The sequence below is a fragment of the Nipponia nippon genome, unplaced genomic scaffold, assembly GCF_047370975.1.
Source record: "Nipponia nippon isolate SJK-2023a ecotype South Korea unplaced genomic scaffold, ASM4737097v1 scaffold_31, whole genome shotgun sequence".
Classification (NCBI taxonomy): domain Eukaryota; kingdom Metazoa; phylum Chordata; class Aves; order Pelecaniformes; family Threskiornithidae; genus Nipponia; species Nipponia nippon.
Window position 1 is genome coordinate 2,187,477 of NW_028262349.1, and position 27,519 is coordinate 2,214,995.

General features: G+C 61.3%; 1 protein-coding gene across 6 annotated transcripts; it reads right to left on the minus strand.

Moving 5' to 3' along the window:
- Nucleotides 1-16: 16 nt before the first annotated feature.
- On the minus strand, nt 17-27,331 carry MAST3 (microtubule associated serine/threonine kinase 3). 6 transcript variants are annotated; one of them, XM_087769446.1, is made up of 28 exons: nt 27,234-27,331; nt 24,085-24,116; nt 14,431-14,519; nt 14,115-14,187; nt 13,912-13,932; nt 12,734-12,812; nt 12,023-12,180; nt 10,227-10,302; nt 9,588-9,797; nt 9,405-9,506; nt 8,732-8,864; nt 8,158-8,225; nt 7,663-7,748; nt 7,314-7,522; nt 6,858-6,996; nt 6,502-6,634; nt 6,226-6,391; nt 5,840-5,941; nt 5,439-5,561; nt 4,996-5,105; nt 4,707-4,852; nt 4,293-4,525; nt 3,981-4,181; nt 3,671-3,897; nt 3,424-3,546; nt 3,125-3,261; nt 2,745-2,926; nt 17-2,641 (listed from the first exon to the last, which is right to left on the minus strand). In XM_087769446.1, exons 1-28 carry the CDS (start codon nt 27,270-27,272, stop codon nt 1,629-1,631), a joined length of 4,410 nt encoding a protein of 1,469 aa, XP_087625572.1. In that variant the 5' UTR covers nt 27,273-27,331; the 3' UTR covers nt 17-1,628. The 6 variants fall into 6 exon arrangements, with proteins under 6 accessions (XP_087625572.1, XP_087625568.1, XP_087625570.1 ...); XM_087769442.1 differs by lacking the exons at nt 24,085-24,116; nt 27,234-27,331 and adding exons at nt 22,244-22,333; nt 22,909-23,248; XM_087769444.1 differs by having other exon boundaries at nt 9,405-9,797.
- Between the last annotated feature and the right edge of the window lie 188 nt (nt 27,332-27,519).

Below are 27,519 nucleotides of genomic sequence, written 5' to 3' on the forward strand. Positions count from 1 at the left end.
GACACCACGCCGCAGGTCATCGCAAGGAACAATTTTAATACAACAGAAAACTTCCCGAAGGTAGGAACAGAGCCAGGCGCTGGGCAGGAAGACACGGTCCCCTTGGCTTTTAAGACATTTTCCATTAAAAAAATCCTTTTCCCGCTGTATCCGTGCCGCCGGTGCGCGGCTGAGCCCCCCTTCCCATGGTGCCGGTGGGCAGGGGGTGCCCGGTGTCTCCCCCAAACCCCGCTGCCTTCCTGAGACTTTAATACAGATGGCGGAGGAAGAAGCAAACACCGAGCGGCTCCGGCTGCTCGTTCTGGGGGGGTAAACGGCGCCGGTTTAACGGGGGGAGAAGCAGGATACGGAGCCTGGCACAAACCACACGTGCACAAAATAATCCAACACGCAGCTGAAAAATCCACTGGTTGCTTCGGGGTAGGAGATGCACCCGCCGGCAGTGGCGTGGCGATGCCCAGTGGCAGGGGGTTCAGTGAACCAGGGACGGTCCCATCGCCGGCACGCGGTGCTGAAAGCACCAGGGTGGCAAACCGCGGCGGGGGGAAAAGCCGGTACATGCATTATCAAATGGAAACATATCATAGAAAACAGTAGAAATGGGGGGGAAGTGACAGGTTGAGCCGTAGTTTGGTGGATAAAAAGTGATGGGGGGGGAGAGAAGGGGTGAAATTTCCAAATTACAAATGAAGCAGCAGCACAGGGGCTTGCTGGGTTGGGTTTTTGTAAAAATAAAAGAAATACTGGCTTTTTATGGATGTCTGTATGCACCAACGGACGAACACCGTGGGATGTGGTGGCAGAAGAAATGCAAAGAGCAAAAACCAACCCTAAAAATCCTGTTAATACTTGCATCCGATTGCTGTCCCCATGGGGAGATCTCTGCTTTTCCTGCCTGGAAGGGCCGATGGAGCTGGGTGGCTCCAAAAGGCTCCGAATAAAAAAAATTAAAACCTTTACATCCGCTTTACGCTTATAAAATGAACCATACGCATTGTTATATGATGAACCATATGCACATAAAATCACCCATATGCATCCCAGCTCGGGCCGCCAGCATTTGGGGGATGTTGCTGTGGTTTGGGGTTTTTTAATTTTAAGTATTACAATTAGCCCCCCTCGAAGAGGGTTTCTTAGGAGATTTGGGGTGTTTCCAGCTAAAACTGAAGATAAAAAGTGGGGAAAAGCGAGTGGGTCTTTGCAAGGTTAGAAAACATCGTGTCATCCGGCTGGGAGCTGGGAGCCGCACGGAAAAGCCTGGGACCCCCTGGGGCTGGGTCGGACCCTGCGACAGTCCTGCGCTGACCGTTTAGCTTATAAAAGTAATAAATTAATTAATGAATATTTGCATCGAGTCCTTTCTGTACACAAAGGTTGGGGCCCTGCCGGGGAAACGCCGCCGCCGGAAAAGCTCCCACATCTCTATAAAAATATGAGCCTCTTTCGGGGAGTATAAAAAGCCTTCGGGGGAGGCGAAGTGCCAGGGCGCAGCCAGCCCGGCCAGCGCCGACATCCAGAATGGCTCCGGGAATGTTTATCTCATGGATACGCGGCACAGGATGGGTTTTTGGGGGAGGTGGTGGGATGCCGCAGGGAGCCTGAACCATCCCCGGGTGCCGGCATGGGGCTCAGGCATGTTTCGCCCCGCTCCATGCACTGCTCTGGGGTGCTGGGAGCTGAGCACCCGCTGGCTCCTGGCCCCACGCTGGTGGTGCCGGCGGCACCTGCGGTGGTTGCCAGTGGCCGGTTGCTCTCTCCCCGCAGTTCCGGTGCTGCCGGGAGCTGTGGTCCCGATGCTCACATCCATCCCGCCACAGCGAGGAGATGCTGCCGTCCGGCTGCTTGGTGTTGCCGATGGGGTAGGAGCCCTGGCATTCCCACTCGGCCGCCGCTGGCTCCTGCTCATCGCTCTCGGAGCCCTGCACTGCGATCTGCGGGACCGGGCTGGGCTTCGGCTTCGACTCCGTGCCAGCCATGCCGCCGCACCGGAGAGCTGCACCCTGCCCGGCTTCGCTCTTGCCACCATCTTCGCTTGCCGGCACCGGCTCCGGCTCATCGAAACTCACTTCTTGAACCGCTTCTTGCTTCTTGAAGGAGTCCCGACGCTCGGAGAGGTTCAAGCGCCGCATGACCACCACCTCCTGGTCCCGGTCGTGTCTGTCCCCCAGCCGGGAGCTGGTGGGGTGATAACCGTGCTCCCCAGGGTACGCCAGTGCTTCGCCTTCCCCCATGGCCTCCCCATCCATCGCAGGCATCTCCAGCCCCAGCTTGCGGCCGATCTTCTCGGCCGACTGGACACGCTTGAGGAGGGGGGAGCGGGGGCAGTCGGCACTGCGGGGTCGTGAGCTCTGGCGGACGATGGTGGGGGGGGATAGGGTCTTGCCCTGGAAGGAATGGGGGGTTTTGGGGTACCCTGGGAGCGGGGATGGGGAGCGCTGGGGAGAAGGCGGGCGCTGGGCAGAGGAAGGCGTGCAGGCGAGGGGCGAGGGGGGGATGCTGCTGGTGGATTTGCGACGTCCCACTTTGTAGCGTTGCCCACCCAGTTTGGGTGCCAGCCCGTGCAGGGAGCTGGGGCGCACGTGGCCAGCGGGTGACGTTGGGGTGCTGGAGGAGGGAGAGGTGCTCTGTGGGGACACAGCATCTGCCGCACAAAGAGAAACAGGTTACCACGAGGGACGGAGGGACACACGGCATCCCCGCCATGCCCGGAGCTAAAATCCACCCCCCGCCGCAGGTTGGGGTACCTGGGGGCAGGTCGGGAGCGGGGCTGCGGCAGGGCGTCGTGGGACCCGGGGACAGGCTGTGCGTGGGGGACTCCGGGAGGCTCTCGCTGGAGGACAGCGAGTGATGGAGACCGGAGGAGAAGCTGCGGCTGGTGTGCAGGACCGATGACTGCTTGGAGATCTTCTTGAAAAGGGATTTTCTCCTGGTGGGGGGCACAAAGGTGGCGGGGACAGGAAGAGCCTTGACTTATCCTTAAAGCTGGTGGCCATCCGCCTGCCGAGCTGGTGCTGGCAGGACCGGACCCTGCTAGATCCCCTGGTATGGCAGAGCCAGAGCATCTCCCCCCGGTATGGCACACGCCAGGACAAATGCCATTTTATCCCACCCTGGTTCTACCCACCTGTCCTGGCTGTCCCTTTTCCTGCTCTTCTTACTCCTCCGCGCCATCCTCGTCTTGGAACTGTTTTTCCGAGCAGGGCCGATTTTAATGGAGGTGTTCTCCAGGGCGGTGGTCCGCAGGGCTACTTTATTCCCACTCTGAGGGGTGAAAAACAAGTCACTGCAGCATGCTGGATCCAAGCGCCAGATCTGAATCGGCTCCTGCCTCGGGTGCCAGTGGAGGCGATGCCGGGGAGCCGCTGGATCGATGCGCCATTACTGGGGGCCGGCTGGACGAGCAGCGTGGCACCGGTCACCTACCTTCAGCAGCAGCTCCACGACGTCCCGGTGAACTAAACCCAGCACCGATTCGCCGTTCACATGTGTGATGAGATCGCCCGCTCTCAGCCCCGCTTCCTGAGCAGGGCTCCCCTCTTCCACGCTCTGCAATCAAAAGACCAAGATTATATTCAGACGCAAGCCTAAGTTTCCTCCTGGGGTTTTCCCATCAGGAAACACAGTATCCGGCACCGCCGGTCCCTCCCCATGCGGAGCCCAGGCCACGTACCCAGACCATATGGTGGACGGTATAGACGTCGCTGTCCCCCATGTAGACGCGGATGGCTCGCAGGGTGAAGCCGTACTTCTTGCCCGAGCTGTGGATGATGATGGGAGGCCGCAGGCTGGCGATGGCGAGGGATGAGTCTCGGCTTGGGGAGGAGTCACGGGAAGAGGGGTTGGACGAGAGGGAGTGGGGGGAGATGGGGCTCATCAGGGCACCGCCACCAAAGTCATCTGCAAGTGGGAGAAGCCGGCTCAGCCCGGGAAAACCACGTGGCAGCCGCCATCCGGCAGGATAAACCACATGGCACACGGACCTGATGTGATGATGAGGGATAAGGCTGAGACGGAGGCAGATTTGGGGACACGGCCGCCCGGCGAGGCTCTCTGCCTGTCCGGCACATCCTTCTGGCTGCCCAGCCGACGGCTCCCGCCCGGCTCCAGGCCCCGGGGAGTCGAGTTTTTGGTGCCGGTGCTGTTGCTCCGGAGGCGGATGCGGTTCAGGCTGACGAGATCGGCTGCACAGAGAGGACGAGGGAGAGTTTGGGGACGTGGAGAAGCCACCCCATGCTGTGCGGGACCCCGGCTGCCCCCGGAGCATCCCGCACCGGCACCCGCAGCCTACGCACCGGATAACGCTGACGGCTTCACTGCGCCACTGGTCCCCACATCGGGGTCTCCCAGCACAAACTTGGGTCTCTCCGGCTTGGAGGATGCCACGCAAGGGCTTTCGTCCTCCGAGGAGAAGGCAAACTTGGGCATGGTGTCCAGGCTGTAGGTGCTGGGCAGCGCGGCAGGGCTGCGGCTTCGCTCATGCCGGGAGGTGTACGGCGTGGAGCTGCAGGACGTCCAGGAGCGGAGCCTGCGCGGGGAGAGCAGGAGGGCTCAGGACAACCAAAGATGGGCAAGGGGGACGGCACCGAGCTGCTGCAGCACCCCAGGACATGTCCCACCCACACCTCTGCAAACCCTCGGTGCTGGCACAAACCCTCGGCACCAGCACAAACCCACATCAGCGTTACATTCCCTGTCTCAGCACGCACCGGGGCTCTGTGCCTGCCAGCCGGCTCCTGTCCTCGTCTCCCGAATGCCTGTCCCATCGCTCCTCTTTGTCCTCACTGTGACTCTGATCGGAGGACGAGAGGCTGAGGTTGGAGTGAGCCGCCAGGAATTCGGAGCTGCTGTACACCTGAGGAGGAGACAAGCCATCAGCAAGGAGAAGAAATTCAGGAATCCAGGCGCTCTGGCATCAGCCAGGACACGGATGCTTGGCACAACCGCACCGGCCATGGCGCCCCGTCGTTTTGGATGCCGGAGGAGGGATTGGAGCACCTTGCTGAAGCGATGGGAGCAGGAGGAGAACTGCCCGATCTCCACGGATGATTCCTCATCGTTGGTTTCTTCATCCTCCGAATCCAAGTGGCGGTACCTCTCGGAGCGAGCTGAAAGCAAGAGCCAGAGCAGGCAGGGCTGTCATCCTGCCTGCAACACACCGCGTCCTGCCTGCCCACGAGGCCCTGGTGGGACCTGCAGCCACGGGGAACTGTACTGTGGCTGACAGCCTGGTCCCAAATCCCAGGGAATTTTTGGGGTGAGAAAGTAAGGGTTTTGGTAAGGCTGAGCAGCCTAGAAATAGGATTGCATCTGTTTCGCGACTTCGGTTGTAAAGCGACCAACTTCACCCAGGAAATTTTCATCTCCCATGGGAGCATCCGACCTGCAGCTGGGATAATGGATTGGCAGAGGCGGGGAAAAGGGGATGGATTTGGCCTCACTGTCGAAGTAGCTGGTGTCGTCCTCTGACTCCAGCTGGGGGATGAACTCGGCCTTCTGCCGCAGCAGCCCGTTCCAGTCCAGGTGGAGGAAGAAGGAATGGTGCTTCACCTCATGTGCACCCCCTGCCAGGCAGAGAAACCCACGTCACGGAGACAGGGCAGGATCCGGGATGCTCCCGCTTCCACCCCAAATGGCACGGTCTCTCCTCCATGCAGAGCAAATGGCTTAAAATAGGATGGATCAGATCCCTGTGCTGCCTTCCCGGGGTGAACCCCGAGCAGGGGACCTCCTCTGAGCATCTTCAACGCGGCAGGACACGCTTTGGTTTCAGAAAATGGCTTGACATGAATTAGGGCGCCAGGTCACCCCCCGAGCGCTGTGCGGGGGCCGCCACACGTACCGGTGCCCAAGCGCTCGAGGGGACACTGTCTCAGCAACCGCATGATCAGGTCCTGGGCATCCGTGGGAAGAGCCTCGTCCCCTTCCGGCCACATAATTTCATCTGCAAGGAAAAAGGAGAAGGAGTTTGGTGTGGCTGGAAGAGTTTGGACACGACGGGGACTGTGATGATGCGAGGTCGCAGAAGTCACTTCTGGGCAAGAGGAAAGTCCCCCAGCAGCCGCAGCAGATGAAAGCATCCTCTCAAACTGGGAAATCAAAGCTTGAGGAGCTTCCTCACTGTTCAACCAAGTACGAAATGATGGAATGAAGCTCTCCACATGTTAAGGATGAGCCATGACTGTTGGGAAGAGCAAACCGAGGAGCAAAGTTGCCACTGACACTCACCGCTGATGACCTGCCCGAAGAGCTCCTCGGGGGTGTCTCCGAAGAAGGGGACGCAGCCCACCAGGAACTCGTAGAGGATGATGCCCATGGCCCACCAGTCGACAGGCTTCCCATAGCCCTGTATGAGGATGACTTCTGGGGCAATGTACTCTGGAGTGCCACACACCTGCGTGGGAAGCAGCGGCTGACACCTCTGCAACGACCTTTGTAACAAATCCCAAGGCTATCCCAGTCCCCGGTGATGGCAGGTCGGCCAAACGGAGCAGGACCTCGTACCTGCTTGTCCATGAACTCTCGAGTGTCCTTCTCCATATGCCCTTCGTAGAGGTTCGTGGTCATGTTCATCAAGCCGATCTTTGACAGACCGAAGTCTGTCAGCTTTATGTGGCCCATGGAGGTGATGAGCAAACTGCAAGAGAAGACAGATGCCCCATGATGATGCCGTTTGCTTCTGGGGAGACCTGGGCAGGACCAGCTGGACCCCAAGACCTCTGGTCCTTCTGCAACAGCAGTCTTTGGGCACCAGAACCTGTGACCTCATTCTGCCTTACCCTCTTGGCTTGGATCAGTCCCTCTCCCATCCCCACCCAAACCCAACCCCATCCTTGTTCAGACCTGACCCGCATCCTCACTTGTCGGGTTTGAGGTCCCGGTGGACAATGCCATAGTTGTGGAGATATTCCAGCGCGAGAACAGTCTCGGCAAAGTACATCTTCGCCATGTCGACAGGCAGCGGGCCCATGTTCTTCAGCAATGTGGCACAATCCCCCCCTGCAGGGACACGGGTCTTCCTGAGCATGGGGGGCAGGGGACAGGGCTGTGCTGCCTCTCCTGCCAAGCAGGCTCCCAGCCAGACCCTCCCATCCCTCCTTGGAGCAGCACTAATCCCTGGGCATGGGGCACAAACGCTCTCCTAGGTGAGCATGGCCACCGCCTTCATCAAGGTGAGACTCAGGACCACCAAAGCATCTCCTCATGCTTCCCTCCACTCCCTGGAGCAAAGCAGGGCAGGACATGTCCGAGTGGTGTCATCAGTGCTCAGAGATTGTCTATTGTCCCCTCCCTCCAGCCCCGAATCCCGTTCTCACCTTCCACGTACTCCATCACCATGCAGAGGTGTCGCTTCGTCTCGAAGGAGCAGAACATGCTGACCACGAAGGGGTTCTCTGCGAAGGTGAGGATGTCCCTCTCCACGAAGACCTGCTGGATCTGGTTCCTCAGGATGAGGTTCTGCTTGTTGATTTTCTTCAAGGCGAAGCGCTGCCGTGTCTCCCTGTGCCTCACCAGGTACACGGCCCTAGGAGGGAGCAATATTGCTGGACCTCAAAACATGTCCTCCGACCACCAAGACCGACCACACAGCACAGCAGGGCTTGGACAGGGAGGACTTTGGAGATGTTACAGATGGAGACAAACATTAGGAACTTCCCAACTCACCCGTAAGCCCCATTGCTGATCAGCTTGATGGTCTCAAAGTCCCCCTCGCAGGGCTTCCTCCGAGGAGCAGTGACCAAAGGCTGGCGCTGAAAAAGACATAGAAGGTTTTTAATGTTTCCTGGCATGCTGGTGCTCTGAGTGCAGGCAGGAATTCACCAAGCACCATCATGTGTCAGCACCATCATGTGTCACCTCCAACTGCTCCTCATTGCCAGAGGACATCCCTCCTTGAGCCCCCTCCAGCCACAAACCCCAAGCCAGAAGACCAGGATGCTCTGCAGATCAAGACCCACTCTGAGCTCTGTCCACTCAAGAAGCCAGTTGAGGGACTGTGAGATATTACACCTGAATACAGCAGTCACCCTTGGAGACAACCTGAATTAACATCTCCCAGATTAAGATAGCAGAGGAGCTGCTGCAAGGAGCTGTGGTGTGGGGTGAGGCAGGACGACGCTGGAGGCAGCACGTGGGACATGCAGGTATGACCACACTCACCTCACAAGTGTCATCATTCTCTGGTGTGATGGTGTTCCCGCTGTCAAAGTGATCCAGCTGGACCATTTCTGCAGAAGACAGAGATGGTTTTCACCTTCTTCATGCTCAACCCCCACCAAAATAACTCCCCACCAACCACTTTCCCTCCAAACTTGGAGATCCTGCGGGGATTTAGCCACACGCTTTGCTTGAGCTATTGTATGGAGAAATTCAGGTCGTGGCATTAAGCGGTTCAATACGAGGTTAAACATTTACATAATTCTTTTTTTTCCATAGTCATTCCCGTGTTCCTCAGGGATTATGGTTCCCCCCAAGGCCATGGCTTCCTATGGATTAAGCATTCTTGAGCTTAATCTGCTTTGCTGAACGTGTTGGGAGCAATAACGAGGGATGTGGGGCTGGCCAGGAGACTTGGACACTGTCCTGGTCCTGCTGTGACCCACTCCATGGCACCAGCTCAGCCCTGCTGGTCCCCCTGCCACCTCCCAGTGCTCGTTCACGCTTGCCAGTGGCCAAAGTGGGAGTCCACATCCTGCTGCAGACCTCGGGGCCACCAACCCAGGCAGTTCCCTACCCTCCAGCGGGTCCTTGACGAGCCCCAGTTGGCTGATGATGTATCGGGGAATATCGGTCTTTATTCCCTGGCCAACTTTGGCGTGTCCTTCTGCAGCTTCCAAGAGATGGTAAAACTCCTCCGGGTCAAACTCCTGGACAGGGAAAACCAAGAACAGTAGAGGAGCGAGACTTTGCAAAGCTCAACCTTTCCTTTAAGCCTTGCAGGTGACATCTGTAATTGAGGCCTGGCTCTGGATGCTTGCAGGAAAAAACTAAATGCTCTGCTCCTGTTTCTACCATCATTCCCAACATAAAGGGTTGATGGAAAAAAAATGAAGCCCCATGAGCTCCATCTTCCAGCTGCAGGAACGACGGCACAAAGGTGAGTGCTTTAGAAATTCAGCACAACAGCTAAAAAAAAACCCTGAAAATGGATGAGAAAGCTTGCCAAGAAGTTCACATCTCCCTACTCCGCTAGGAAAAACCAGCTTCTCCCCTCTGAGAAATGGCTTGGATGCTAGGAATGGTCTTAGCTCCTTGCTACAGCCTGGTCAGGATGGTGAGGAGCAGCAGTTCCCATGGTGGACTAGGCAAGGTGGTGAGAAGATGCCTTGTCTTTCATGGTCCATGCCCACCCAGAGAGGAGGCTTTGCCATGAAAGACAAGACACATCAGAAGCTGCCATGTCTTACCAGGCACTCCAGAAGGCGAGCAGGACGGGAGATGATGATCAGCAGCTTCCTCACCAGTTGGTCAATGAACTTCACCTCCTCGCTCTCCGAACGCTCCTGAGCCTGCCGGAGAGGAGACAGAAGCCAGGCATCTATCGGTGGCCTCAGAAGATGACATCGGGCAGGGAACTGCCCCGTACTCACATCTCTGAGCATCTTCTCAAGCTTTTCCTGCAGCTCCATGAAGTAGCGGGAGGTGATGAGAGCTCCCTGGGACTTCGCCAGACAGTCACGGGCCAACTCGATGATCTGGTGGTGGATGAAGCCCAGCACCCCGTCTGCCAGAGGCAGAGTACTGCTCGGAGAGAAGTTTGTGATGGTGTCCTGCAGACGCTCTTCCATTTGGGCCGTGGCCTGCAAGGCAGAATGGATGGTGACACCTGGGAACATGTGTCCCATACCATGCATTGGGTTTTGCCAGCCCAGATCTCATCCTACCACCTCCTGTGTTGGGTTTGGCCAGCCAGGATCTCATCCTACCACCTCCCACAGCTCCAACATCCATGTGCACACCCTGGCCCCACCTGGGACCCAGCTTCCAGCAGGCTGGAAAAGCTCCACCAAAGTCGCCAGAGACGTCTGCTTGCATGTGTGATGACGCAGACCCACAGGTCCCTGCCTCCCTCATTCATGACCACGTCTCCGGTGTCCAACACCCCCTGCTATATCTACCCATGCATTCTATATTCCAGCATAGAGAAGAGGTGGTTCTGGAGAAGATGCTGTCAGGATGCCGCGGAGGCACTAACGTTCTCGTCCTCCCCGGTCCCAGCAGTTAGTTACCTTGGGGAACCGCTCCTTGTAGACATGGTTCATCATCACAACCTCGTTATCAAACGTTCCACTCGTCCGCCCAGGGCTGCGGAGGGAGGAAGCTGGTTGCATTACAAGGTCCAAGTCATTTACATCCATGCAAATAGCTACTATCCCTGGAGAGCAATTTCTTCTCTCCTCCTAACTCCCAGTCCCAAGCGGTTAAAGCTCATCTGAGTGGAGCCATCAGCCTTGGGCCAGCACTTCCAGCAGCATCCCTCCCACCATCCATGGATCTGGAGGTCCCTGGGACCTGGTCCAGGGGAGGTTAATGTCCTGCAGACCCAGGTCTCCAAACTCAAGTCACTTGGAAATCCAAGGCTGAGAGACTGGTGCATCAGTCCCTTGGCTTTGAAGAGCAAGCTCATCCTTTCCTTCCTCTGGATCCCACAATTTCTCACCATCTTTGCCCTTTTGCAGCTCACCAGCAAGAAAACCCCAACCGAACCCCATGGTGGATGCAGGGACCTTCATTAAACACAGCTTCTCTCTTACCCTCACCCAACATTGACTCTCTCAGGCCCCTGCCTGGTGATCCTGTTAGGCAAAGCAAGTTGCAGGAGCAGCCAGCAACTCATTAACCGCTATATAATAAACGCGGCGACTAAAACCAGACCCAAGCCGCTCGCTGCCAGCCCCAGCCCAGCCTCAGCTCAGCCTTTGCTGTGCTGACCGCAGAGCTGGCATCTCCTCGGTGAAAACCTCGCCACCTACAAAGCCCTGTCAGATAATTAATCTGATTTTAATGAAATTTCAGCTGGCGACACGCAGGGCTATGGCTCTGCCTCCGGCGCAAAGAGGGCCGGGAGCTTTTTCAGTGGGAAAAGAGAATTTAACCGAAACATCCCCTGTAAAAAGCACAAGCTCCTGGTGCTGGACAAGCAGAAACATGACCAGCTCCTTGCATGGGACACGGTCTTGGAGCAGCAACACGGAGCTCGGCAGGTCTGTAGGGTCAGCTTGCACAATGCTATCGCCACCGGCTTGATGCTCTCTCCAAATTTTCCTCTCTCCAGCCTGCAAATGCCTGTCCACCTGCGCTCCTTGTTTTTTGCAGAGGCAAAGGCCAGGCTGATGCTCAGCCCCAGCAAACACAGGTGACGTTTCCTCACCCAAGCCCAGAAACAGGATTTTTAACCTTTTAACATCAGATCAGGCTGGTGGCCTCCCAGCCGTGCCCTGTAAGGACGGCCACCGCTTGGGCTTCTGCTCGGCAGTCCCCTTGTCTCCACCAAAACCTTTGAGACAATTGAGCGAGAAGCTGCAAACCAACTATTTTGGAACAAATCCCACTTTCTCCAGCTTCAGCCCCAGGAAACCTCACTCTCAGGTGTCGTCCGCTGCCAGGAGAGCAATGCCACATCCCGACAGCCAAGAAGATGCTGAGAACCTAATGCCCAAAACCACGGAGCTTAGGATCACAGACTCATGGAACAGTTTGAGTTGGAAGGGACCTTTAAAGGCCATCTAGTCCAACCCCCCTGCAATGAGCAGGACCATCTCCAACCAGATCAGGTTGCTCAGAGCCCCGTCCAACCAGACCTTGAATATTTCCAGGGATGGGGCATCTACAACCTCAAGCCATAGCTTCTTCACTCCCCTGCAAGGGGAAAACCTGCATCGGGGTCAACACCTTGGGACGGGCTTAGCAGGACCAGGACATCTCAGGAGCAGCTCCCGAGAGGGCAGAGGATGCGCTGGATGTGCCGGCACCCGGTGCGTCATCCCGGCAGCACTGTGGGTGCTCCCCACAGCGGGTGCCGTACCTGAGGCTCCTGGATCGTGGGCGCAGGCAGGGCGAATGCCGCCCCTCCTCGTCCATGACGCTCTCCGTACTGCGGAAATGCTTAGAAAGGAAATGCAGCTCGTCGGGAGTGGGCTGGTACGGCAGCTGGTGCAGGCGCTCCTGGGAGGACGAAGACGACTGGAAAGAAGGACAGACATGGGAGGATCAGGAGACGGATCCATGCTTCCCAGCAGCAGCATGGAAACCAGCAAGCCCGCAAGGAAAATATTCCTTGGAGCCTCTTAGGAGGCTGGAAACACTGACAGGCAGCACGCTCTGTGCTCGATAATGTGAAATACGGATGGCAAGGCCAGGCCGGGGAGGTCTGCGCTGCCCACTCCCACCCCAAACCACTCAACTGAGCTCCGCTGACCCCCCCATCCCTTGGACCCGCAGCATCCCGGGTGGCTTCTGCCTGGCCATTCCCCTGCACGGTTGGGATGCGCCCCGTGCATGCTCGGCCTGTGACACGCAGGGATGCTGTAACACCCAGGGATGCTGTAAGCCGTTAGCCGAGCTCTACGGCTTTCTTAAAAGCACATTTGGGAAGCACGACGCAGCTAAAGCACATGGTCCTCTAGGAATGGAGGGACTGCCTAGGACCCAATGCCGTAGGGCTCGGGAGGCGTTTCACCAAAAATCAAAGGGTTTGGGTTCTTCTCGCCTGCTGCCATGAGAAAGGAAACGTTACCGAGACAGTGGAGCTGGGGGTGTTGGTCCCATAGCCAGAGGAGGGTAGCGAAGCCAGTGACCACCTTCTGCCATCAGCCCTGCGAGTGCAAACATGCCAATCACATACAGGAAAAAAAACATCGTCTAAATGCAAATAAATAACGTCAGAGTGATAACGATGGGGAAGAGAACGCAGGTTTGGCTTGAATAATAAAGCCCTGAAACCTCTTTTCAGGATAGACTGAAAATGGGTGAAATAAGAGGGGTTTGCAGGTGAGGGGGGAGGTTCTGCACCCCCAGCGTGCAGGCGTCCATGGGGACAGTGACAGCGAGCACGGTCCCCGCGAAGGGACAGCGCTGGGGCTCGGTCAGGTGGTGAATCTGTTTCAGACAGAAAAAAAAAAAAACCTGCAAGAATCTGATTTTTAATTAGAGCAAAATTCAGCCTTCTGGGACTTTGTTCTATGAGAAATCGGGATTCCTAAAGACCCATCCTGAGACAACAGGCGCCGCGGAGCAGAGCCCGGTTATAAACAGGAAGGCAACCGCTCATACGTAGGCGAATGCTTCCTCCTGGAGACGTTTCTAATGGATGGGGCAATGTCCAGGTCAAGAGGAGGCCCTTTACCTCCCGCTGCCGTTTCCCGTGCGGGGCCAAGGCCGGCAGGAGCTGGCAGGGTGCCGGATCCAGCACCGGCACCACCACGTACCCTCGCTGCCGGCAGGCTCGCAAACCCCCAGCCCCGCAGTTTGGCTTTTCACTCTGTTACAAGCCTGAAAACCATCCGTAAGCCTCCAGCTTTTTTCCATGTGACAATCGATGGGTTAAAATCAGCCGTCCGCCCCCATGTGTGCAGTTAATTAATTAATTAAACAGGATTTTGGCATCTGCCTCTGGAGCAGCGCAGGCTGGGAAGGGGATGCAGCAAGATCTGCCTCCGCGGGGACCCAGCTGAGCATCCGTCCCTGGATATCTGCCGAGCATCCGTCGGGAGCGCTCAGAGCAGGTCTGAGCTGGGGCTGAGCTCGTGGCCGGTGACAGTGTGATGGGAACAGGGATATTTCTGCTCCCGGAGCTGCAGGGAGCCTGGTCCCAGAGCAAAATCTCCTGCCCAGGGATGCACACAAAGAAGGGCTGTGCCGATGCGGAGCAGACGTCTCCCCGGACCGCAGCCCCGGCCCGTGCCCGGTACTCACCTGTCAGTCCGAGGAGCATGGCTGGGGTGGCGGGAGGCACGGGTCACAGCAGAGCAAACAACACCAGACCAAAAAACAGGGAGAAAAAAAGCGGAAAAAAAAAATATCAAAACAAATCACTTGAGATCAACAGAACAGTCCCAGGTGGTGAATTATAATTATTAGTGAATATTAATGGTCTGGGAGGGGGGCCGGGAGCTCACCTGCGAGCGAAGGGGAAATTGATGGAGGTGCTGGCGGAGAAGTTGCGTGGGCTGTCCAAGGGGCTGCTCCCGGCTGCGGGGAAAAAGGGGGAGAAGTCACCCCGATACCCGCGATGCCTGGGGTGCCGCAGGCTGCTCCTTCAGGGGAAAGAGAGGGTAAATCGCTTCCCAGGATATTCCCTCCTGGAAAAGGCACCCGCGGCCAGGAGCCAGCCCACTGCTGCTAACAAGGTGCTGCAGAAGCTGGAGGGTCACCCTGCAAAATATTCGGGTAATGTGGGGAGATGCTCAACCCATCCCCTGGGACATCCCTTACCTGTCGGCACGGAGAGAGGGGAGAGCGGCCGCGAGAGCGTCGGAGACGGGGTGCCCACCACTAAGCTCTTCCTATTGCTGCTTCGGCAACTAGGGAAGAAAAAGAGGGAATTAATTGGGGGAAGCAAAGGACGGGCAAGGCTGGATGGGCTTGGGCACGTACGGGTCCACTTGTACGTGACGCCCTGTGCCAGAGGACATGGCTGTCATCACCCCATCGATTACAGATCTCCTGCCATGGGGAAGATCCATCCCCAGTTCAATGCTGCTGGGGTTATTTTTAACGATGAATCATCTCATCAAGGTCCCGCTTCTGGTTTTGGCTTGCTGGGGAGGGCAGAGGCAGGCGGCCCCTCAGGCAACGGGCCGAGGGCAGGAACAGAAAAAGGGATGTAAAAGGAGGAAGCGATGGAAACGCCAAGCGGCCACAACCTGACCTGCTCCATTGCATGGAAAATGCCCCCAGTTCCTATAAACCTCCCTACACTCGGTGGTCCCCATGTCACAGCGGGGAGGACAGTTGGTCCCCGAGACTTTGCGGTGTCGCTGGGCGTTTGCGATGCCCCGGCAGGGGTCCGGCTCGGCCATGCTCCGGCAGGAAGCCACGTGCGCTGGCGCCGGGTGAAAAGCAGCACCGCGCACGGGTCCGTGCTGACGGCGACGGCACCTCGACACCCCAAACACCCCAAAACTCCCCTCCCAGTGCCGCACTCCAGCATCCTACAGAGCTCCTCTGGAACAACCAAAAGGCCGTGTCCACAAGCGCCGGTCTCCATATCACCGTCTCCATTCCCACCCTCCCAGCTCACAAGATTTCGGTTCTTCTTGCAGGAATTTCCTTCTTCCTTTCCTTTCAGCCCTTCTCCAAGCCCTGAGCCCAAGGCTGCCTTGCAAGCGTGGCCCAGCCTCAAAAAGCCCGCCTGCCCACAGGGATGCTGCAGCCCTGCTCCTGTCGTATGCAGCCCATTTCAACCCTATTTAAAAGATGATGGGCTCATTTAAGTTCTCTTCCACTCTGCAGAGAGGGAACTGCAGATATCCACAGCGCAGAGCAGAACCTGGTGCAAGCTGGTGTGCAAGCACAAGGATGACCTCCCTTTTCCTCTGTCTGCGCTTCCTCGGGCTGCAAGTTCTGCAAAGACGACGCTGAATTTCCTCGCCAGGCTGGGAACAGGAACCCGCACGGATGCCACTAATTAAAGGACATCATTTAACATCACGCCGTGGCCCGATACACCTGCGAAATCGAGAGGATGAACCCGAGGGATTCTCCCCGGATCCCAAACCCAGAAGTGAACGGCGGATGCGGTATCTGGGGTGCAAAGGACAGCGTTTCGCAACACGCCACCCCTCCAGATGGAGGTACATGGCACTGGTGCATGGCCAATGCCGGTGACATGTGGTCAGAGCTCTGCACGCGATGCCCGGCACCCTGTCACCGCTGGCATCTCCCCCCCGCGCGGCTCCTCCTGCTCCCACCCTAAAACCAGGAGCCCCAACTCTTCTGCTCGAGACTGAGTCTCGGCCAAGCCGGTGACTGAGGAGGCTGGTTGGGGCCCCCCGAAACCCTCCTCTGCAAACCCTCCTCTGCCAGCTGCACCCAGGATGAGGGGTCCCTGGGTGTCTCCCTGGGCCATACACCCCCCAACCACCCTGAGCTCACCCAGAGCTGCAGCGGCTTTGGAGGGCTCGGACCCTCCTGCTCAGCACCGGAGCTGAGCCGTGACGCCAGGGGGGAGGCAGAAACCTTCCCCCCCGACCATTCACCCCTTCCCACCCCTGCCTGGCCCCTCCATTTGCTTTTCTTGCTTAAACACAGGCTTAAACACCAATTGCAGCACCTACGGCTGCAAACTCACAGCCCAGCACCCACCCCCAGAGCAAGAGCAAACCACAGCCTCTTGCCGCTGCCAGCTCTGCATGCCGGATGGGAAACCGAGGCACTGCAAGCAAACCCGCTCCACTACCGAAGCGGCACGAGCAGAGGCTTATTAACCAGGAGGGCTGCAGAGAGCAGCCAGCTTTGGCATTGCTTCACCATTTGGTCCTGCCGTGGGTGCACGTGCGTCTGTGTTTTGCAGGGGGGGACATCCCAGGGGACGAGGGGCTCCCTCCTGCTTGCTCGGTTTCATTTTGGAAGTGAAAACAAACCTTTAACGAAGCAAGTTCCAGTAATAGTGACACAGAGGGAGGCCGACGTTTCCTGTTTCCGCGCGCTCCACCCTCGGCTCCGCAACCATCTTGCGCCACTTCAACCCCCCTTCGCCTGATGCATCATTTACAGCTGGTTCCCATCCTTCACAGCACGGAAACCTCAGGCTAGAAACAAGCCTCGGGGTAGAGACGAGCTGCCGAGCCCTGAAGGCAGGAGCTAGGGCAGCTGCCCTCTCTGCCTCCATCACCTAATTGCACATTTGGTACCAAAAATGGAGTGGAAAATCGCCGTCAGCATCTCCTGTGCTGCTCATGCTGAGGCTGCCTCAGCCTCGGTGCTGCCATTGCCGTCCAGCACTTATTTCAAAGGATGAGGAAAGTGTGTGACAGCCGGTGTCACCCCGAAGCCTGGAGCAAAATATGTGTCACCCGTCCCGAGGCTGCCTGCGAGGAGGAACCGGCACCTCCCACTGCCTGCCAGCACCCGCACCAGCACCCAGCCTCGGCACGGCACGGCCGGGATGTCCACAGGCAGGAGACAGAGCAAAATCTGGCAGCTTCCCGCAGGAAAGGAGCTGTGGGAAGGGCAGGATCCAGCTGCACAGCACAACGCTGATGTCTCTAATGGGCAAATGGCTCTGCCAGGATCCAGACGAGCGGCGTTGGGTGGGAAGAAGTCAGCACCGTGCAATACCGAGGGTCAGGCTAAATGACCCGGCCATAGGCAGGGCCATTACTGGGAAATGCACGGAGAAACTGCAGCATCCCGCTCCTCTCCTGCAGGATCCGACCCCTAAAGCTTCCCAGGATGGTAGAGCATCATCCGCCAGATGCCAGCCCACTGCTGGGCACCGCTGGCGGGTGAATGCCAGCAGGCGCAGGGTGGTGGGAGCAGCGCGGCTGCAAGGGCAGGGTCAGGCCGATAAGGGAGCGGGCGCAGTCTCAAAGTACAAGCAGGCAGCTCTGCTCCCGGCTGCGTGATTAAAAGCACGAGCCAGCGCTCCCGGCTCCCTTCTTCACGTGGCTGTGGACAAAGTTTTTCCTCCATATCCCGCAAATGGGCTCACGGCGCTCACATGCCTGGAGATTTGGGGAAGTGCCATGGATCACCACATCCTGGAAAAATCGCTTTCCAGTGGGATAAGTTTGCGTTTAACGTCAAAACCTGCCGAACGAAGCAGCTGCATCCCAAGTTTCTCCATGACATTTCTTCGTGACTTCTGACGGTGCTGAACTCAGCTGCCTCCGGGGTGGAGGAGGCTGGGATGGGGAAGGCTGGGATGGGGAAGGCTGGGGACCAGGGTCTGGATGATGAAATGCAACACGCTGCCCAGCATGGGCCACGCACAACCCCACCACATCTTCACAACCCCGCCAGGCACCCAGCATCGCCCCGCAGAGCCGCCCTGGCCCCTCTTCCCACCCCAGATGAGAGCCAGGCGCTGCGGAGGCTCTTATTAACCCGCCCCAGAGCATGGAGCAACGCACCGGGCTCCTCCCAAGAGCAAAATCCCAAATGGCGCAGTACCAAGTCATGTCGAGACTTATTTATTTCTTTGCACTGCAAGAAAACAAACCTAAAGAAACTGCCTTGCTCCTTGGGACGCATCCCTGCACGTCCCTGTGCTGCAGTTTCCCATTAGTGGGTAGGAAACGGTACCTGTTACGTCTCCTGGCACGTTTTTCTGCGGCGTGCGAGGTGTGAACAGCCACGGGCAGCATCCATAGAGGAGAAGAGCCCCATCAGCCACTGAACCACCGGCCGTCCTGCCCTGCGCCGGCCATCTCAGCATCCCCCCCACGGGAAATTAGGATCTCTCAGCCCTCTTAATCCCACTAAATAACACCATATGCTTTCTGCCCGCTGTAAAATAGGCCAGACCGCTTCTCACCGTGGATTCTAGGAATACCGATGAAAGAAGAGCAAATCCTTTGCCCTTCATGAGAATTACAGCCTCATCATGCGCAGCTGGAGAGAGATGACTGCCTAGATCATCTCTCCAATTACACATCTCTCCCAGGGCCGCTGCGGCTTGGCCACCCCAGGTTGGAAAACCCCATCCAACGCCTCTTCTCCTTTATTAAGGGTCCTGCTTGCCCATCCTCGTGTGCCGGCAGCCATAATTCCCGCAGCTCGGGTGAAGCAGGCACCTTCTCGGGGCTGGGATCGGTGCTGGATGGATTCATTTGCTAAGCAACCGTATCACTTTGTGCCAGCCCACAGTAATATTAAAAGATATTCACAATGGGAATATCTCCCCTCTGCCTCCGCACTGTCTTAAACACCTTTTTTATACAAAGCCATGGAAGGGTTTTATGCCTGGGCTGGCTACAGCACCCCAAATCTGCTGGATGGAAGTGCCAGCCTCTACTGCCTGCACCCGGGGGGCTCAGCGGGCGCTCGCTGCATCTCCCCCAGGGCCAGCAGTGCTGCCTGGCCCCCTCCTCGGGGACACGTCCCACCTACCCGGCCTGTGCCAAGCCTGGCGTTGCAGCTGGAGAGCTGGGGTAGCCCCGCTAGCACCCCGTTTACGCGGCAGCCCCTGACGTGGCCCCCAGCCCCACCGCTGAAGGGTGTGTGAGCCCTTTGCCCCCCCGTAGTCCTGCTCACGGCTGGCTGCAAGGCACTGGCCCCTTCCCAACCCCCCAGGCACCCTGGGGACCCTCACCCTGGCTCAGGACACGTCACCGCATGGGACACGTGCCATGGGTGCGGGGGCCACCTTGGCACGGGGGCTAACAGGGGTATTTCCCCCTTGTGCATGCAAGACCCCCCCCCCCAACACGCACCCCGCTGCAAAGAGCCCCAACCCACCTTCCCCCGGCACTGGCGCACAGCACCCCAAAACGTGCAACCCCTAATGCCCCGGGACCCTACGCTCTGCACCCCCCATGGCACTGGGTCCCCCCGCGGTGCACCCCACCCCAGGCAACCTGGGGGCTCTGAGGGTGCACCCTCAGTGCACAGCACCCCCCAAAAAGACGCACCCACGGCGCGCAGCCCCCTCCAACCCACACAGCCCAGGATGCACCCCCGGTGCAAAGACACCCCAACCCATGCACCCCAGAGTGCACCCCCCCACCACCATGCATCCCAGGGTGCCCCCCCGCTGCACCCCCCCGAACCATACACCCCAGGGTGCCCCCTCGGTGGGAAGCCCCCCCCAAACCATGCACTCCAGTGCGCACCCCTCCATGCACGCTCCCCGCCCCGCCAGCCCACGCACCCCGGTGCCCTCCCCGGTGCAAAGCCCCCCCAACTCAGCCTCCCCCGGTGCCCCCCCGGTGCAAAGCCCCCCAACCCAGCCTCCCCCCGGTGCAGGCCCCCCCCGAGCCTCCGCCGCCCGGTACCTCTTGGAGCGCTGGAGCAGGGCGCCGGCCGCCCGCTGGCCCCGGTAACCGGGCGGAGCGGCGCCCCAGCAGCTCGGGTCCGACATCGCGGGCGGCTCGGCCCCACCGGGGCCCGGCCGCATCCACCGGCCCGGCCGAGCGGCGCCGCCGGGGACGCGAGGGGCCGGGACCGCGCCGGGGGCTGGGAGCGGGGCCGGGCCGGGCTCCCGCCGCCGCCGCCTCCCGCCGCCGCCCGCCCCTTCCCGCCCGGCGGCGGCGGGGTTACCATGGAGACGGGCAGCGCCCCGAAACAGGGTCGGGGTTTCCATGGAGACGGGGGGTAGCACCCCCAGAAGGAAGCTGGGGGAATGGGGGGGGACGGGGTTACCATAGAAACGAGGCAGCGCCCCGATGTGGGGTCGGGGTTAGGGGAGAGATGGGGCTGCACCCCCAAACAGGGGCTTGGGGTTGCCATAGAGACAGGGCAGCTCCCCAAAACGGGGTCGGGGTTGCCATAGAGATGGGGAAGCACCCCAAAATGGGCTTGGGGTTGCCACAGAGATGGGACAGCACCCCAAAATGGGGTCAGGGTTACTATGGAGACGGGGCTGCGCCCCAAAACAGAGCCAGGGTTACTACAGATATGGGGCATCACCTGAAAATTGGGGCTTGGGGTTGCCATAAAGATGGGGCAGCACCCCAAAAGGGCCTCAGGGCTGCCACAGAGATGGGGCAGCACCCCAAAATGAGGTCAGGGTTACTACAGAGATGGGACATCGCCCCAAAATGGAGGCTTGGGGTTACCATAGCAACGGGGCAGCACCCCAAAATGGGGTCAGGGTTACCATGGAGATGCAGCATCCACCGCTCTGCATTCGAGGGGCACAAATCCCCCCAGGTCAGCGGGGGTGGCATCCCCTAACGGCACCCTGCCGCCCGCGGGACGCCGCGCTCGGAGGGCAACCGCCCGGCAGCGCCCCGGCAAGCGCCCCGCAGCCTCCCTCCCACGCCGGCTTTCCCATTTAATCAGGGAGATCCCAAGCAAAGACCCAGTGGCATCCATCCCCTTAGTGCCGGTGACAAAAGCCCCTGCAGTGGCACGCCAGGGCCAGCGGAGCCTCCTGAGCCATACGGCATGGCATCGCCACGCTTGCTGGGTGCCAGCTGGCAAGTGCCAGGGCCAGAAATCCCGACACCAGTGGGTTTGGGCAGGGTTTCAACGTGGCGAAAGGGCAGCACCGAGCCTGGCAGCACCGCGCTTCCCCTCGCCTCCTGCCCGGCAGCCGTGAGACGCCAGCACGTGGCAGCACCCGGGGCGCTGCCAGACTGCCTGTCCTCATCCCCATCCCCATCCCGTCCCCATTCCAAGCATCCCAAAAACGCCCTCCCAGAGGCCTCGGCTGAGCAACCGCATGGCCACGCTTGCTTTTCCACGTGTCGCGGGCGAGGGGTGGCCAGCCAGGAGGGAGCGCGGCAGGCAAGGACCCCCATGTGCAGGCAGAGCGCAGGCAGCACCCTGGCTCCTGCCTGCCCACAACAAATGGCTCTGCCTGTTGCTGAGCAGTGGCAGAGCTCCCGGCCGCTTCCTTCTCGCCCAGCGCCAGCTGCTCTCCCCGGCAGACGGATGGAGGCACCCGGCGTCACCCATGGGTGCTGGGCAGGCCGCAGCTCTGCCCCACGGGCGCCGTGGGGCACAGGGCTGGGGCGTGACTGCCGGGTGCCAGCACACCCACTGCACCTTGTCCCCAGGGCAGAGCGCAGCCGGCGCACGCCGCAGGGTCCGGCCACCCGCCTCCACGATAGCAGCACCCGGTGGGGCACCACAAGGGGCTCACAGCATTTTGGGTGAGGGGCGCCCATCCCCCAGAGCAGCCCCCTGCTCCCCTTCCACTACCGTGGAGCAGAAAAGGCAGCGAGGGAGGTTTCCTGGGTGGGTGGAAGGCACCATCCCCGCTCCCACCCTGCTCCCATCACAATGCCCTGCCCTGGTCTGATTTCGAGGTGATCCCCTCCCAAAATGAGGGTGCTCAGTGCCTGAGCTCGAGCTACTGCCATGGCGTTCCCATCAGGGCTCCCCAAAATGGACCGGTTGGTAGCCCACTGGCACGGCCAGGCCACTTTCGGGGTGCACAAGGCTGGGGACAGACCCCGGCTGCGTTGCCCCACATGCCCCACAGAAGACAGTGCCACTTTCGGGGCCCCCCGGGGCATCCATGCTGGGGGGACCCACCTTGCGGCCCGCATCTCCACCTCTCCCCCTTCCCTGCTTGGTCTCTCCTGCCCTGGAGCTGGTGGCCGCGGTGCCCGGGAAGGGTTTGGGGGGGTCTTACCTCCAGGGGTGCAGGGTTAGTAAGGGGCTGCAGGGGCTGCAGGGGCTGCAGGGGCTCAGCAGCGTCGGGCTCTGGCTGCTCGGAGACAAGCTGCAAGGCAAGATGTGCCGGCGTGGCGTCAGTGGGTGCCGGCGGGCACCCTGGTGGCACAGCCACAGGGGGCTGGAGGGTCCGGGGGGGGGCCAGGGGGTCTGGAGGGGGCCAGGGGCCAAGAGCAGAGGGGCCAAGGGCTGGAGGAGGGACAAGGGGACCAGGGCTGGGGGCGCCGGGCAGGGCAGGGAGAGGGGCAGAGCTGGAGGGGGAGTGCAGGGGACAGCAGGGACACTGCAGGGTCTAAGGCTGGGGGGGGGGACACACCGAGGGGTCTGGTGCTGCCGGGGGAGGGGTCACCGGGGGGGTCCGGGACTGTGGATGCGGGAGGAAGGGCTGGGACCTGCGGCCCGGAGGGTGGGAATGCAGTGGGATGGGGATGGAGAGGGATGGGGGTGCTCTGGGATGGGGGTGCTCTGGGATGGGGATGCAGCGGGATGGGGGTGCTCTGGGACGGGGATGCAGTGGGATGGGGATGCACCGGGACAGAGATGCTCCGGGACGGGGATGCCCCGGGGCGCCGCCGCTCGCCCCCGGGGCCGGTACCGGCGCGCCCCGCCCCGGCCCCGACTCACTCCAAGGTCAGCGAGGGGATCTTCAGCCTGTCCCGCCGCGACTTCATGCCGCCGCCGCCGCCCCGCTCCGCTCCCCGCGCCGCCGCCGCACCGGCTGCCCCCGCGCTGGGCGGCTCCCGCGGGCGGGCGGCACCGGCGGCCCCGCCGGGGCTCCCTGCTCGGCCCGCCGGGCCCGGGCCCGCCCCTGCGGCACGGCTCAGCTCGGCTCGGCACGGCACGGCTCGGCACGGCAGCCCCCGGCGCACCCCAGCCTGCCCGGCCCGGTCCAGCGGCAGCCCCGATCCGTCCGGCTCCCGGGATGCGCCGGCGCGCTGGCGGTGCTGAGACACCGCAGCCAGCACCAGTACAGGCCCAGTACAGCCCCAGTGCATCCCTAACAGCCCCAGTGCCCCTCCAGTGCATGGCTAGCACAGCCCCAGTATGGCCCCAGCACAGCCCCTACGTCCCCCCAGCACACAGCCCCGTGACCCCCCGAGAGCCCCAGCCCAGCGCCGAGCCCCCTCGCATCACCTCCGCAACACCCCAAAACACCCTGGAACAGTACACTCCAACCACACCCCAGTACACCCCAGTACACCCCAATACCACTTAGAACACCCCAGCACACCCCAATGTACCTGCAGCAGAGCACAACGCACCCCAGTACATCCCAGTACACTCCAATACTGCTTAGAACACCCCAGAACACCCGAGTACACCTTAATACACCTGCAGCAGAGCACAGCACACCCCAGTACATCCCAGTACACCCCAGCACACCCCAGTACACCTTAATACACCTACAGCAGAGCACAGCACACCCCAGCACATCCCAGTACACGCCAATACTGCTTAGAACACCCCAGCACTCCCCAATGTACCTGCAGCAGAGCACAGCACACCCCAGTACATCCCAGTACACTCCAATACCACTTAGAACACCCCAGAATTCTCCAATACACCCTAATACACCTGCAGCAGAGCACAGCGCACCCCAGTACATCCCAGTACACCCCAGCACACACACATCAGGTCCCTCCAGTATCAGAGAACACGGCGATGCCATCCCAGATGTGGGCACAACAAGCCCCGGTGCCACCCACCACCATCCCCGTTGCCCCCGTGCCGCGTCCCCAAGCGCGTCCCTCCCGGTGACACCCCGTCCCACGCCCCGGGTAGCCCAGCTTGGGGACTTACGCTCTTCCTCGGCGCGGCAGGCTCAGCTCCTTCTGCAACGAGAGAAGCGAGAAGCAGGGTCAGAGCGTGGCCCCAGGTGTCGGGGGGTGCCCACGCCCGAGACCCCCACCGCCCACTGGCCGCGGCCACGCGCCCGGCAGCATCCGCACTGCCTGCAGCCGGCCCCTGCCACCAGGCTGTCACCGCCGGACTGGTCCCTGCTCACCGTGCCCAGGGTGCTGCGGCTTTGCCGTGTCAGGTGAGGGTGACAAATCGCCTGCCCGGGGTCAGCACAAGGGGACATCTCCTTCCAAGGTCCCCAGGGCTGGTGACCCCGTGGCCAGGCCCGGGAGCGAGGGCGCGAGGGTGGCGGAGCGGGAGCAGCACCCAGCCGCCTGGCTGGAGCGTGGCCACGGGGTGGTGGCTGTGCCCTGTCCCCCGCCCCGTCCCCCCAACCCCGGGTGCGGGGAGCAGCTGGCAGCCCCCGCGCTGTTTATTTTTCCAGTCGCTGGGAATATTTCTTGTGAGAGCTGTTTGCTTGCAGGTGGTGCAACAGGGCAAAGGGCAGCTGTGCGGGCAAGAACCCTGGCCCACGCCATCCTCCCGGTGCGGCGGGCACTGGCCGGCTCCGGCACAGACTCAGTGCCCACCCGTGTGCCACCGGGCATGCCACAGAGAGTGGCACAGATCCCACGGGCACGGTGCGAGGGGCACGGCGTGAATGGGCCGGTGCGTGCCCTGGCACACCACAGGATGCTGGCACATGCGGTGGGTGCACGTGCTGGCTAATGCCCCATCATTGCCCTGATCCTGCGCCCACCGCCGGTGCCCGCTAGCCCCGTACCCCCAGGCAGCTTAGGAACATTTCCTACGTGGGCAGGGAGCTCCCCGCGGGCAGGGGGTGCTGCCACCCATGTGGGGGCATGCAGCAGCACCCGTGCGCCCTACAACCCCCCAGGGTGCCGGCACCCCATCCCGCTGCCCACGCTGTGCAGCCCCTGCGGAAATCCCTGGATCGGGGCGCGCTGCAACGCAGTGATGCAGCAGCATCGCCATGGCAACGGGTGACATCATGCCTGGGCGCATGGGGACTTGGCAGCCCCGGGGCCCACGGGTGCGCGTCTGCCCCGGGGTGGCGTGGGTGCTGGGGGCGGGTGTGGGTGCAGGGGGCGGGTGCCCGGGCTGGGTGTGGGTGTCCCAGTGCATCCAGCATCACTGGGTGACCCCAGGCCCAGGCTGGGGGAGGGGGTGCAGGGTCCCTGTGTGGAGCAGGAACCCCCCCAGCACCCTCACCCAGCCCTGTCGTCGCCCAGCCCGCATCCCACCCACACCCAGGGCCGTGCTGCCGGCCACTGGCCCCCAAGCGAGGAAGAGGCAGCAAAGTGTCACCCCGAGGGTTTTACTTGCTCAGCCATGTGCAGATGGGACAGTGGGACAGAGGAGAGACACCCCTGTCCCCCATGCTCACCCCCACCCCACACCACAGCCTCCCCACCCATCTATGGGTGCAAGGGCGCGGAGTGGTCCTGTGGCACCCAACACCCACCACTGCCAGGGGCTCTCTGGCCACGCTGCATCCGCGGGGACAGGCAGAGCATCCCCCGAGGGCCCTGGGGACCCACGTGGGGCAGCGCCACAGGGCCAGCATCCACAGGGTGCCTGATGCACCCAGCCGGCACGGCACATCTCCCATCAGCAGGTCCTGCTGGGAGCCAGGATTAACCATCAGCCAATCCCTGCGGGGATGGCATCGGGGATGGCATCGGGGACGGCATCGCTGCTCAGCGCTTTGGGATTAGGTCCCTGGTGGGAGCCCCTTCCCGCCTCCCCCTGCCGCGGGGATGGGGGCACGCAGCCATGGCCCCATGGGGCTGCTGGCCCCAGGACTGCTGGGAGCGACACCCACGGCCAAGAACCCCGAACCCCACGGCCGCGGCTCCAACCGGCCATGTCAGCGGGGCCGCAGCTCCGGCGCGGGGCTCCCTCCCAGGCTGAGCGTGCGGCGGAGCGCAGCTGCCCCGCGGAGCTGCCAGCTCGGATGAAGGCAGTGCCGTGCCATCCTCCAACCGCCTGGACAGCTCGGGCTGGGCCCCCCGGTTACTGCAGATGGGGAGGAAGGCGTGAGGTCACCCGGAAAATCGGGCTCAGCGCTCAGCTCTGAGGGGTTGTCACCCCTCCAAGCATGACAGTGGGTGCTGGGGTCCCTGCGGGGAGTGGGTGCAGGATGGACAGGGAGGATGGGTGCCCTCGGCCTGCCGGGAGCAGGAACACAGGGCGACGGAGGGGGTGGCTGCTCAGAGGGGCAAATCGGCGCTGGCACAGCGGTTTGGCACAGACCGGCATCGCGTGCTGGGCTGGAGGGACCACGGTGCTCCCATGGGAGACCCCAGCCCCTGCACAGGCGGGTGCCCCCCCCCCCCTGCACCCCATGGCATGGCTGGGCTTGTCTCCTGCCCCGCTCCTGCCGCTGGGTGCCCGGCTCCTGTCCCACCCGTCCCACGCTGCTCACGCGCAGCCCCCACCGCTACCACGCAGCACCCACCTCTCACACACACATGCACCCAGAGCACCCAACTCCCTCTCACAGCACCCACTTCTTGTACACACACACACACACACACACACAGAGCACCCACCTCTCACCGCAGCACCCACCTCTTGCACACACCCACCCAGAGCACCCAACTCCTACACACAGCACCCACTTTTTGCACACGCACACCCCCAGAGCACCCACTTCTCGCCTGCAGCACCCACCTCTTGCACACACAGCACCCATCTCCCATGCACCCAAAACGCCCACCTCTCACCCAGAGCACCCACCTCTCGCACACACCCACCCACAGCACCCAACTCCTACACGCAGCACCCACTTCTTGCACACACACACCCCCCAGAGCACCCACCTCTCACTCGCAGCACCCACCTTTTGCACACACAGCACCCCTCTCACACGCGCCCAAAACACCCACCCCTCACCCTGAGCACCCACCCCTTGCACACCCCCGCTCCGAGCGCCCACCCCTCGCCCTGAGCACCCACTCCACCCCCGCAGCACCCCCCGCTGCAGACCCGCACCCACAGCCCCCACCTCACCCCGGGCTCCCCGGGGCCGGGCTCCCCCGGCTCCCTCCCGCCGCCGCTCCCCGCTCCCGCTCCCCGGCGCTCACCTGGAGGCCCCGGCGCCGCAGGATGCTGGGCTCGTCCATCCCGCCGCGCCCGCCGCCTCCTGCCGCGCCCGCTCCGCCCGGTCCGCCCGGTCCGCCCCGCCGCCCGGTCCGCCCCGCCGCCCGCTGCGCCCGGGGCGCCGCCCAGCGGCCCCGCCGCGTCACCGGACGCGCAGCAGCACCGAGCCCGGGGCTGGCACGGCACGGCACGGCACGGCACGGCATGGCATAGCACGGCACGGCACGGCACAGCATGGCACGGCACGGCACGGCACGGCACGGCATGGCA